Raw genomic sequence first — 13,527 nt, forward strand, 5'->3', positions numbered from 1 at the left:
AATTATTTTAAGTTCCGTGTGGAAATTGATGCAGTGCCTAACCGCATCTATGTGAAAAGTGGGCGTGGTTAGGAGTGGAGTTTGGGCATGGAATGACTTAGGTGTCTGTAGGCACTGGTAAATTAGGCCAGGAAAACCCTGGCATTAATCTACATAATGTTTGGTGCAATGGAAAACAATTAGGAGGTGGAAAGTTGAAGAAAATGGTTACTGTCATGGTCTGCTGAGATCAGACATAACGAATGACACAGGGACAAATTTGTCCCCGTAGGAACTCGGTTTTCCCATCCCATCCCCTTGAGTTTTGTCCCTGTCCTTGCCCCATTCCCATAAGCTCTTGAACACTTATGATTTTAAAGGGTTTGAGGCTTGTGCAGATGAGGGCGGAGCTTGCAGGAATGGGGCAGGGGCAGGAAAAGAGCTCACGGGGATGGGACGGGAAAATTAGTTCCCATGGGGACGGGGGAAAATTAGTCCCCGTGTATTCTCTAATCAGACAAACCGCATAGAACTTCATGGTCCTGCGGTATATAAACTGTTATTATTATTCGGCAGAAGAATCCAGAAAGATGTAAGACCTGTTTAAAAGAGCTTTGCAAATGGTGATTGAGACATTTCCTTTTTTAAGGCCAGACATTGGAGATGATTTGAAAGATCTGATTACACACATGCTGGATAAGAACCCAGAGTCCCGGATTTCAGTACCAGAGATCAAGGTGAGTGAGGCACGCTGCTTCTTTAGGAAATAAAACCAGATTGTAGCCAGCTGTAGTTATGATAGTTTTATTTCATTCCGTAGCAATGCATGTTGTGAGACTTCAGAGTTGATATTTGATGGGGCCTGGGAAGTACATCTCTCTTTTAGGGTCAAACACAGAGTGTGGCCATGATTTGAACCCGCTTTTTCAGTTGAAATTTCAGCAAGGCTAAAATGCTTTAAAATCAATAAGACTCTTCTCAGGATGAAGCAGGGTTTAACCTTTAAATCTGGCCTATCCGAGTTTAGTCCTCAAGGATTACAAACCAGCCAGATTTTCAGGACTTTATTGAATATGCATGAGATATATTTGCATGCCTGCATGCCCCGTAGTATGCAAATTTTTCTCATGCATATTCATTAGGGAATCCTGAACTTGGATAAGTCTGATTTAAAACAATCTCAGGAAGGGTAGAGACCACCAACTGAAGGACGTGAAAAGCATGTGACTAGGATAGGTGATGGAGGAAACTGGCTTAGACTAACACAGGAGAAGCCGTAGTCAGAACAGGACTGCTGGCCACTCCCTGTCTGACCATGTCATAAACCTAACCCCTTAACAGGCCCAAGATAAAAGGGGCTTCCCAGTAGTCACACTCGGACACAGCAGTTATAGGATATCGTTAGACTATAATGATCCTGAACTATCAATGCAGTGGCGGTGTCCATCAGAAGATCTCTTATATATTGTAGTTGAACAAATGAGGCCCTAAAAGCTTTGACAAAACGCAAAGTTAAACATCCAGGATATATGACTGAAGATTTATTTGTAATCTAACTGCCAGCCGCACAGCCTGTGCCCATCAGCTACCACTTTCTGTACTTTGCAGCCCTTCTGCCAGTGTGGCCGTTCCCAGCAGCTCTGAAGAATAAAATGCAACATACAACGTGGCAGGTTAAAGTGACGTGATATAGGGTGGCTATTGCTACTCTGCACTCCTGGAACCTGGCACAGAGTATGGGGGGGGGGTGGAGGGGGATGAGAATGGTTCTTCGATGCCACTCTGTGGAGAGAGCAAATTCCTTCCAAGGGAGAGTAATTTGTGATGGATTAAGCACCCCTCCCCCCCTCAAAAAAAAACATTATGAAAAGTTGGCTCCTATGGAACGTTTTTTGAAATTAGGAAGGGAGGTAGTAAGTGAATCAATGATGGCAGAACGGTTCATAGACAAAATCGCGCGAGACAACGGCGCGCCGACAACTGAGCGCAAGGTTGACGGCGCGCCGAAGAAAAGCACTATTTTAAAGGGTTCCGACGGGGGGTGTTGGTGGGGAACCCCCCCTATTTTACTTAACAGACATCGCGCCGGCGTTGTGGGGGGTTTGGGGGGTTGTAACCCCCCTCATTATACTTGAAACCAAACTTTTTGCCTGTTTTTTAGGGAAAAAGTTCAGTTTTAAGTATAATGTGGGGGGTTACAACCCCCCAAACCCCCCACAACGCCAGCGCGATGTCTGTTAAGTAAAGTGTGGGGGGGGTTTCCCCCCCACATCCCCCGTCGGAGCCCTTTAAAATAGTGCTTTTCTTCGGCGCGCCGCCAACCTTGCGCTCAGTTGTCGGCGCGCCGTTGTCTCGCGCGATTTAGTCCCGTCACCTGGCAGAACAGGCAGTCTCCAGACTAAGAACGAGTTACATTTTTAAAGCCGTTCTTAAGTCTGATTTGTATGGAACTTGGAACTTGTAGATTTTCAGATTCTTGCTGCTTACCTCTGCTCCCAGCTGACAAAAGGGACAACTGTCCCTACCAATATCTCTAAATAAGGTATAGCATGCACAACCAAGTGTACGAGCCTAGTCCACTGGAAATACTGGTCAGTGAAATCAAATGAAGCCGCAATTGTGTTGTTAAGTATGAGTCGAAGAAAGCAAAAAATCGTGGAGAATCGATGTCCAAGCTGATGGCTTTATTGAAACAAATAATCCACATAAATACATCTGTTTCTAGAGGTTCCGGTCCTAGATGTATTTTAGGTGGATTATTTGTTTGTTTCAATAAAGCCATCAGCTTGGACATCGATTCTCCACAATTTTCTGCTTTCTTGTGTGTGCTTTTTGTGGAGTGAATAGGGTCAATTTCTTTGGTTGTGGTTAAGTACGAGTCGTACTTAAGTCGGGCGTCTGTAAATTGGGGAATGCTTGAATTCCAGTTAGTTTGTAAAACCAGAGGGAGGGCAATTTAGATAAAACATTTACCTCCCTTTTTTATTATTTTACTTCTATGTATTTAAAAGCTTTCCCTCCCCTACTTCCCTCTCGTCCCATGTACGTCAGTGCAAACTTGTCCAGTATTTTTAACATTTGATGAGACATTTCTTTTAATTCGCCCCTTTTAATTTCTTTTTAATCTCATATTATTGTACACCGTTTAGACAAATGTTTGATAGATGGTATATCAAAAATAAAGAAACTTGAAACTATTATTTGCTAACGTGAACACGTATAAACTCACCTACCATCTGGCAGGTGAAATGAGGCCTGCAATACAAATATGCACATAATTTTAGCTGCTGTATGGGGAGGCAGTCCTGGAGGCAGGATTTGGAACAGTGTACATACTTGTGAGTTTTCCAAAGTGTACAGGTACTTTAATTCAGAACAGGGCTGGTGTTAGACATTCAAAGACCCAAGGCAGAAATTGGGTGGGAGAACAGGGCTGGTGTTAGACATTCAAAGACCCAAGGCAGAAATTGGGCGGGAGAACAGGGCTGGTGTTAGACATTCAAGGACCCAGGGCAGAAATTGGACGGGAGAACAGGGATGGTGTTAGACATTCAAAGACCCAGGGCAGAAATTGGGCGGGAGAACAGGGCTGGTGTTAGACATTCAAGGACCCAGGGCAGAAATTGGGCGGGAGAACAGGGCTGGTGTTAGACATTCAAGGACCCAGGGCAGAAATTGGGCGGGAGAACAGGGCTGGTGTTAGACATTCAAGGACCCAGGGCAGAAATTGGGCGGGAGAACAGGGCTGGTGTTAGTCATTCAAGGACCCAGGGCAGAAATTGGGCGGGAGAACAGGGTTGGTGTTAGACATTCAAGGACCCAGGGCAGAAATTGGGCGGGAGAACAGGGCTGGTGTTAGACATTCAAGGACCCAGGGCAGAAATTGGGCGGGAGAACAGGGCTGGTGTTAGACATTCAAGGACCCAGGGCAGAAATTGGGTGGGAGAACAGGACTGGTGTTAGACATTCAAGGACCCAGGGCAGAAATTGGGCGGGAGAACAGGGCTGGTGTTAGACATTCAAGGACCCAGGGCAGAAATTGGGCGGGAGAACAGGGATGGTGTTAGACATTCAAAGACCCAGGGCAGAAATTGGGCGGGAGAACAGGGCTGGTGTTAGACATTCAAGGACCCAGGGCAGAAATTGGGCGGGAGAACAGGGCTGGTGTTAGACATTCAAGGACCCCGGGCAGAAATTGGGCGGGAGAACAGGGCTGGTGTTAGACATTCAAGGACCCAGGGCAGAAATTGGGCGGAGAACAGGGCTGGTGTTAGACATTCAAGGACCCAGGGCAGAAATTGGGCGAGAGAACAGGGCTGGTGTTAGACATTCAAGGACCCAGGGCAGAAATTGGGCGGGAGAACAGGGCTGGTGTTAGACATTCAAGGACCCAGGGCAGAAATTGGGTGGGAGAACAGGACTGGTGTTAGACATTCAAGGACCCAGGGCAGAAATTGGGCGGGAGAACAGGGCTGGTGTTAGACATTCAAGGACCCAGGGCAGAAATTGGACGGGAGAACAGGGATGGTGTTAGACATTCAAAGACCCAGGGCAGAAATTGGGCGGGAGAACAGGGCTGGTGTTAGACATTCAAGGACCCAGGGCAGAAATTGGGCGGGAGAACAGGGCTGGTGTTAGACATTCAAGGACCCAGGGCAGAAATTGGGCGGGAGAACAGGGCTGGTGTTAGTCATTCAAGGACCCAGGGCAGAAATTGGGCGGGAGAACAGGGTTGGTGTTAGACATTCAAGGACCCAGGGCAGAAATTGGGCGGGAGAACAGGGCTGGTGTTAGACATTCAAGGACCCAGGGCAGAAATTGGGCGGGAGAACAGGGCTGGTGTTAGACATTCAAGGACCCAGGGCAGAAATTGGGTGGGAGAACAGGACTGGTGTTAGACATTCAAGGACCCAGGGCAGAAATTGGGCGGGAGAACAGGGCTGGTGTTAGACATTCAAGGACCCAGGGCAGAAATTGGACGGGAGAACAGGGATGGTGTTAGACATTCAAAGACCCAGGGCAGAAATTGGGCGGGAGAACAGGGCTGGTGTTAGACATTCAAGGACCCAGGGCAGAAATTGGGCGGGAGAACAGGGCTGGTGTTAGACATTCAAGGACCCAGGGCAGAAATTGGGCGGGAGAACAGGGCTGGTGTTAGACATTCAAGGACCCAGGGCAGAAATTGGGCGGGAGAACAGGGCTGGTGTTAGACATTCAAGGACCCAGGGCAGAAATTGGGCGAGAGAACAGGGCTGGTGTTAGACATTCAAGGACCCAGGGCAGAAATTGGGTGGGAGAACAGGGCTGGTGTTAGACATTCAAGGACCCAGGGCAGAAATTGGGCGGGAGAACAGGGCTGGTGTTAGATATTCAAGGACCCAGGGCAGAAATTGGGCGGGAGAACAGGGCTGGTGTTAGACATTCAAGGACCCAGGGCAGAAATTGGGCGGGAGAACAGGGCTGGTGTTAGACATTCAAGGACCCAGGGCAGAAATTGGGCGGGAGAACAGGGCTGGTGTTAGACATTCAAAGACCCAGGGCAGAAATTGGGTGGGAGAACAGGGCTGGTGTTAGACATTCAAGGACCCAGGGCAGAAATTGGGCGGGAGAACAGGGCTGGTGTTAGATATTCAAGGACCCAGGGCAGAAATTGGGCGGGAGAACAGGGTTGGTGTTAGACATTCAAGGACCCAGGGCAGAAATTGGGCGGGAGAACAGGGCTGGTGTTAGACATTCAAGGACCCAGGGCAGAAATTGGGTGGGAGAACAGGACTGGTGTTAGACATTCAAGGACCCAGGGCAGAAATTGGGCGGGAGAACAGGGCTGGTGTTAGACATTCAAGGACCCAGGGCAGAAATTGGACGGGAGAACAGGGATGGTGTTAGACATTCAAGGACCCAGGGCAGAAATTGGGCGGGAGAACAGGGCTGGTGTTAGACATTCAAGGACCCAGGGCAGAAATTGGGCGGGAGAACAGGGCTGGTGTTAGACATTCAAGGACCCCGGGCAGAAATTGGGCGGGAGAACAGGGCTGGTGTTAGACATTCAAGGACCCAGGGCAGAAATTGGGCGGAGAACAGGGCTGGTGTTAGACATTCAAGGACCCAGGGCAGAAATTGGGCGAGAGAACAGGGCTGGTGTTAGACATTCAAGGACCCAGGGCAGAAATTGGGCGGGAGAACAGGGCTGGTGTTAGACATTCAAGGACCCAGGGCAGAAATTGGGTGGGAGAACAGGACTGGTGTTAGACATTCAAGGACCCAGGGCAGAAATTGGGCGGGAGAACAGGGCTGGTGTTAGACATTCAAGGACCCAGGGCAGAAATTGGACGGGAGAACAGGGATGGTGTTAGACATTCAAGGACCCAGGGCAGAAATTGGGCGGGAGAACAGGGCTGGTGTTAGACATTCAAGGACCCAGGGCAGAAATTGGGCGGGAGAACAGGGCTGGTGTTAGACATTCAAGGACCCAGGGCAGAAATTGGGCGGGAGAACAGGGCTGGTGTTAGTCATTCAAGGACCCAGGGCAGAAATTGGGCGGGAGAACAGGGTTGGTGTTAGACATTCAAGGACCCAGGGCAGAAATTGGGCGGGAGAACAGGGCTGGTGTTAGACATTCAAGGACCCAGGGCAGAAATTGGGCGGGAGAACAGGGCTGGTGTTAGACATTCAAGGACCCAGGGCAGAAATTGGGTGGGAGAACAGGACTGGTGTTAGACATTCAAGGACCCAGGGCAGAAATTGGGCGGGAGAACAGGGCTGGTGTTAGACATTCAAGGACCCAGGGCAGAAATTGGACGGGAGAACAGGGATGGTGTTAGACATTCAAAGACCCAGGGCAGAAATTGGGCGGGAGAACAGGGCTGGTGTTAGACATTCAAGGACCCAGGGCAGAAATTGGGCGGGAGAACAGGGCTGGTGTTAGACATTCAAGGACCCAGGGCAGAAATTGGGCGGGAGAACAGGGCTGGTGTTAGACATTCAAGGACCCAGGGCAGAAATTGGGCGGGAGAACAGGGCTGGTGTTAGACATTCAAGGACCCAGGGCAGAAATTGGGCGAGAGAACAGGGCTGGTGTTAGACATTCAAGGACCCAGGGCAGAAATTGGGCGGGAGAACAGGGCTGGTGTTAGACATTCAAAGACCCAGGGCAGAAATTGGGTGGGAGAACAGGGCTGGTGTTAGACATTCAAGGACCCAGGGCAGAAATTGGGCGGGAGAACAGGGCTGGTGTTAGATATTCAAGGACCCAGGGCAGAAATTGGGCGGGAGAACAGGGTTGGTGTTAGACATTCAAGGACCCAGGGCAGAAATTGGGCGGGAGAACAGGGCTGGTGTTAGACATTCAAGGACCCAGGGCAGAAATTGGGCGGGAGAACAGGGCTGGTGTTAGACATTCAAAGACCCAGGGCAGAAATTGGGTGGGAGAACAGGGCTGGTGTTAGACATTCAAGGACCCAGGGCAGAAATTGGGCGGGAGAACAGGGCTGGTGTTAGATATTCAAGGACCCAGGGCAGAAATTGGGCGGGAGAACAGGGTTGGTGTTAGACATTCAAGGACCCAGGGCAGAAATTGGGCGGGAGAACAGGGCTGGTGTTAGACATTCAAGGACCCAGGGCAGAAATTGGGCGGGAGAACAGGGCTGGTGTTAGACATTCAAGGACCCAGGGCAGAAATTGGGCGGGAGAACAGGGCTGGTGTTAGACATTGAAGGACCCAGGGCAGAAATTGGGTGGGAGAACAGGGCTGGTGTTAGACATTCAAGGACCCAGGGCAGAAATTGGGCGGGAGAACAGGGCTGGTGTTAGACATTCAAGGACCCAGGGCAGAAATTGGGCGGGAGAACAGGGCTGGTGTTAGACATTCAAGGACCCAGGGCAGAAATTGGGCGGGAGAACAGGGCTGGTGTTAGACATTCAAGGACCCAGGGCAGAAATTGGGCGGGAGAACAGGGCTGGTGTTAGACATTCAAAGACCCAGGGCAGAAATTGGGTGGGAGAACAGGGCTGGTGTTAGACATTCAAGGACCCAGGGCAGAAATTGGGCGGGAGAACAGGGCTGGTGTTAGACATTCAAGGACCCAGGGCAGAAATTGGGCGGGAGAACAGGGTTGGTGTTAGACATTCAAGGACCCAGGGCAGAAATTGGGCGGGAGAACAGGGCTGGTGTTAGACATTCAAGGACCCAGGGCAGAAATTGGGCGGGAGAACAGGGCTGGTGTTAGACATTCAAGGACCCAGGGCAGAAATTGGGCGGGAGAACAGGGCTGGTGTTAGACATTGAAGGACCCAGGGCAGAAATTGGGTGGGAGAACAGGGCTGGTGTTAGACATTCAAGGACCCAGGGCAGAAATTGGGCGGGAGAACAGGGCTGGTGTTAGACATTCAAGGACCCAGTGCAGAAATTGGGCGGGAGAACAGGGCTGGTGTTAGACATTCAAGGACCCAGGGCAGAAATTGGGCGGGAGAACAGGGCTGGTGTTAGACATTCAAGGACCCAGGGCAGAAATTGGGCGGGAGAACAGGGCTGGTGTTAGACATTCAAGGACCCAGGGCAGAAATTGGGCGGGAGAACAGGGCTGGTGTTAGACATTCAAGGACCCAGGGCAGAAATTGGGTGGGAGAAAAGGGCTGGTGTTAGACATTCAAAGACCCAGGGCAGAAATTGGGCGGGAGAACAGGGCTGGTGTTAGACATTCAAGGACCCAGGGCAGAAATTGGGCGGGAGAACAGGGCTGGTGTTAGACATTCAAGGACCCAGGGCAGAAATTGGGCGGGAGAACAGGGCTGGTGTTAGACATTCAAGGACCCAGGGCAGAAATTGGGTGGGAGAAAAGGGCTGGTGTTAGACATTCAAAGACCCAGGGCAGAAATTGGGCGGGAGAACAGGGCTGGTGTTAGACATTCAAGGACCCAGGGCAGAAATTGGGCGGGAGAACAGGGCTGGTGTTAGACATTCAAGGACCCAGGGCAGAAATTGGGCGGGAGAACAGGGCTGGTGTTAGACATTCAAGGACCCAGGGCAGAAATTAGTCGGCAGGAGGGAGGGATTCTAAGACTCACTTGTAGGCTATACTTCCTTTAGCTGGGGCATGCTTGGGGCTTCCTGTGGCGTAGCATGGGGCCCAGGGCAATTGTGCTAAGTGCCAGGCCCTAATGTCAGTTCTAATTCAGAAGTCTCAAAAGGGTTTAAATTTGTGCAGGAACTTTTCTTAGGATAATGTTCAAAAGAGGAAAATGTGGCAAGTCTACAGAGTGAAAAGGACACATATATGGTCAGTTCTATAGCACATAGCCAGATCACGGGCCTCCAATGGGCTGCTTTCCGCTTGCTTAAAAGTCACAGCTGTACCACAGTTCACAGTCCCAAGCTTGCCTGAGAGAAAGCACAGCCCTGGTGCTTGCTGTCACTGTGGGGGCTATTTATTTAATATTCTTTTTATTGAAACCAATTAGAAGTACAAACATCCGTACAAGAACAATAATTTTTCAATAAAGGACTGTGCCCATAATGGTTCCAAGCTGTCAACCCCTACATTACAACACCTCTCCTCAGTCCCCCCCACTGTCCCTTCCCAACCCTCCACCCTCCCTTTCACCTTACAAAAAGAAAGTATAGCAACCCTTAGACTAAACCCAAGATGCCTAATTACAAGTTATTCAAGACCTGACTGCGACCTCTCAGAGCCATAATATTCAGATAGGGAGTCCTTACTTGAAGGAAAGCCTTACGCCTTCTCTGGGAGCCAGAAGCAGCTCTCCCCTCCCATCTCATCAGGGCATGAAGCTTGTTTCTCCAATACCACATGGAAAGAGGCAGCTCAGACAACCAATGATTCAAAATAGATTTTCTTCCCCCACAACGTAACACTTGCTCAAGAACAATTTTTCCTGAGCTAGATACATGTCACTGTGGTGGTTAAATATCTCTAGGCAGGAAGACCTTCCCGATCTCCTGTGTTATTATTCACTGAAGCAAACGAAAACCAAAAAGTGTGGAAATCAACAATGTTCAAAAAGCTTCTTTTTATTTCTTCATAAAAAAGGTAAAAACACTATCCACAGACCCAATACGGGCCTTGTTTCGGTGAAACACCTTCCTCAGGGGTCCAATAAGAGAAGATGTAATAAAATGGCGTTGCTAGCCAAATGCGGAGAAGGGTAGGCTTCATGCTGCAGGGCCCACCCTTCTCTGCATTTGGTTAACAACACTATTTTATTACATCTTCTCTTATTGGACCCTGAGGAAGGTGTTTCACTGAAACACGGCCCGTATTGGATCCATGAAACACAAATGTGGATAGTGTTTTTATCTTTTTTTTCTGAAGAAATAAAAAGAAGCTTTTTGAATATTGTTGGTTTCCACACTTTTTGTTTTTCATTTGGTTTGCCATTTTCTCTGTGGAAACTTGGGTCATTTCTTTTGTTGTTTATTATTCGCTGAAGCAACATCCCTGGGTGACCAAACATGGAGCCGAGCCTCTGCCAAGCGAGGATGAGAACTGCACCCTGATCGAAGTAACGGAGGAGGAGGTGGAGAACTCTGTCAAACACATCCCCAGCCTGGCCACGGTGGTGAGTGCTCAGCTTTCTCGTGGTTATCTTAGGGACATTTCACAGAAGGTTGATTTAAAATACACAGGCCTGAGGCCAGAGCAAAAAAAGAATCAGAAAACTTTGAACTTTTTATATTCATCTGAAAGGCAATGTTATGACCAGTGGCATAGCGAGAAGGGAGGGCAGACCGCCCCCAGGCTCTGTCTTGGCAGGGGCACTGGCACCTCTCCACCCACCCACCTCTTCACATCTTTGCCAGCAGCATCTCGAACTGCTGCTCATGCCAGCCTCAGCTCTCCTGATGTCACTTCCTGGTCCCAGGAGAATTGAAGCCTGCAGAAGCAGTGGGTGGGAGATGCTGCTGGTGAAGATTAGAAGTGGCTGGGTGGCCTCTTCCCTCACCATGCCACTGGTTATATCTGATCAAGTCCTTAAACTGGTTGAAATCACTAAGATAATCTGGTCTATATAAATAGTCTCAAACAGAACCAGACATCTAAATTTATATCGGTCTTCAAAGTGAGTAGTATGGCGATCCATTCATACCAGCTTCTCTGGTTCTAGATCAGTGAGCCATCGGAAGCGACGAAATGTTATGGAGGTTTAATGCCGCTCTGCTTCCTCATCGGCTCAAGCACATCTCACGTGAAATAATTTTTAACTATATTCTTACTTTTATTTTTAACTTAGCATATGTCTAGAAGACTACATAGCGCCGCCGCCTTGACATGCATGTTTCATACGCTGTTAACTGCTTCAGGGCGCGGTCATTTCAATAGTTGTTAGTTTTAACGTGGCAGGTACAAACGCTCCACTCCGAGCAAACTGTCTGCGGACAGTTAACAGCATGCAAAACATGTAAGGGGTCGATTAATAGAAAATCTGGTATACACATGGGCGGTAAATATAGATAAATAAAATGTGGGTGGTGCATGGGAGGGGCATGGCTCCAGCTTACAGTTCCACAAGTCGGTCCTGGAGTAACCCTCCTTGCCAATCAGGTTGTCAAGATTTTCACAATGAATAGGCACGAAATTGATTTGCATCTACTGCTTCCATTATATATGCAAACAGATCTCGAGCATATTCATTGTGGAAATCTTGAAAACCCAACTGAGCTTTGGCCCCCGAGGACCATGGTTGCCCACCCCTGTGTTAGAGTAAGGGGGGAATGAAAAGTGCAGCATTCCCAAAAAGTCCATAGTCCCAGTAAGACCTGTGAGGTTTCAGTCTGGTCCCTGTTCTTGGTTTGCCACCGTCACACTTCGAAGTGTGTGTAGGGGAGGATTGTGGAACTAAAGATTGAATCTTGGCTGGGGAATTGCGGTCAGAAGCAGCCTGGTGTCCTTAATGCCCACGATCTGTGTTAGAATATCATTGTCATATTTTTTTTTTTAACTTGAAAAACTTTTATTTTTATTAACAAAATAAACCACAAAGAAAAAGAAACATCAATAGGACAATCTCCTATACAACAGAGTAAAAAATACTCAGCTATACAGTCTGCATACAGACGCAATGTACACGCCCAGCATGAAAAAGATACAAGAAACCCCCCACCCCCAAACCACCAAAGAAAACCGTGTGTAAAAATCTGTTTGGTAGCCCCAAAGTAATGTCAGACCTCATGGGCACAGAGGACCAACCTGTACACAGAGATGAAAACAGAATATTGCAGTCAGCCCAAAGCCCAAGATGTAAACCGCCCCAGTCAAATATAGGAAGAGGACTACGTTTAAGCGCCGCGAGTCTGTACATAGAGCGCCGATGACATAGCTTTCCAATCACCAAAATGCCAGTCAGGCTGTTCGGGACTCTTCCAATTAGCAGCGAGGACCAGTCGTACTGCCGTGAAACATAGCTTAACAAAGCTCAATTCCCCAGGTTCCTGACCAGGATCATAATGACAGAGAAACATAGAAACATAGAGTATGGCGGCAGAAATGGTCCAGCGGCCCAACAAGTCTGCCCACCTCCCTCCAGACCTTTACTCTCCTCCTCAAAATTTTAGAAAGCTTCCCAAAAGCAGAAACCCAGGGATAATCTCACCACATATATATATAAAAGATCCTTCCAGTCCACAACCCCCGCCGACAAAATCGCATTGTCGTATTTATTTATTTTGTGATGCTCAAGTTTCCTTATTCTTTACAGTCACCCAGAAAACGTGTACTGAACTAGTGTGTTTGGAAAATCTGTGGCATGGTGGTTTCCAAAACTGCACATTCAAGTAATCCATGAATGCTATAGAAAACCAGTGCCAATTTAAAGTGAGAGCCCGTGAAGCCCATAGTCTGACAGGGTCCCTGAGTCTCTATTACCTAACACTGGAAAATGGCATGTGTGACGTGCCGTTACATTGGGCATAAATTGAGAGTGTGCCAGATGGAAAATGAACAGATGCAGGAGCCCATAAACATGTACCATCGAACTGCATTTTCAGGTCTGGCCTAAAACTCCAAAAATTAAATTTATTTTATGTGTAGTCCAGGGTTGCTGCTGCTGCATGGGACAGGTAGGTGGGTAAAACTAAGAATATAAGAGTTGCCATAGTAGGGCAGACTTCAAGGTCCATCAAGCCCAGTATTCTGTTTTTAGCAGTAACCAGCTCAGATCACAAGTACCTGGCACTTATGCTGCTTTCCTAGAAAGCAGTGAATTTTCCTAAGTCCATCTTAATAATGGCTTATGGCCTTTTTTAAAGGAAATTATCCAAACATTTTTTAAACCCTGCTAAGCTAACTGCTTTCACTACACTGTCTGGCAACAAATTCCAGAATTCAGTTACGCGTTGAGTAAAAAAATATTTTCTCCATGAGAACATAAGAGTTGCCTCCGCTGAGGCAGACCATAGGTCCATCTTGCCCAGCGGTCCGCACCCGCGGCAGCCCATCAGGCCTATTGCCTGAACAGTGCTCCCTGACTAATTTTATAACTTACCTCTACCTCTATTCTTTTCTGTACCCTTCTATCCCTTTGTCCTCCAAGTAC

The 13,527-nt window shown here is 48.4% G+C and overlaps 1 protein-coding gene across 5 annotated transcripts in view; it reads left to right on the forward strand.

The window, feature by feature from the left end:
* CAMKK2 (calcium/calmodulin dependent protein kinase kinase 2) overlaps nucleotides 1-13,527 on the forward strand; it is a 125,181-nt gene that overhangs the window by 100,509 nt on the left and 11,145 nt on the right. For all 5 annotated transcript variants that reach the window (XM_033956771.1, XM_033956770.1, XM_033956769.1 and 2 more), the window contains 2 exons: nucleotides 629-716; nucleotides 10,426-10,554. In XM_033956771.1, the coding sequence (XP_033812662.1) occupies nucleotides 629-716; nucleotides 10,426-10,554 (217 nt within the window). The remainder of the gene's footprint in view (nucleotides 1-628; nucleotides 717-10,425; nucleotides 10,555-13,527) is intronic.

Source organism: Geotrypetes seraphini, chromosome 8, assembly GCF_902459505.1.
Source record: "Geotrypetes seraphini chromosome 8, aGeoSer1.1, whole genome shotgun sequence".
Lineage (NCBI taxonomy): Eukaryota > Metazoa > Chordata > Amphibia > Gymnophiona > Dermophiidae > Geotrypetes > Geotrypetes seraphini.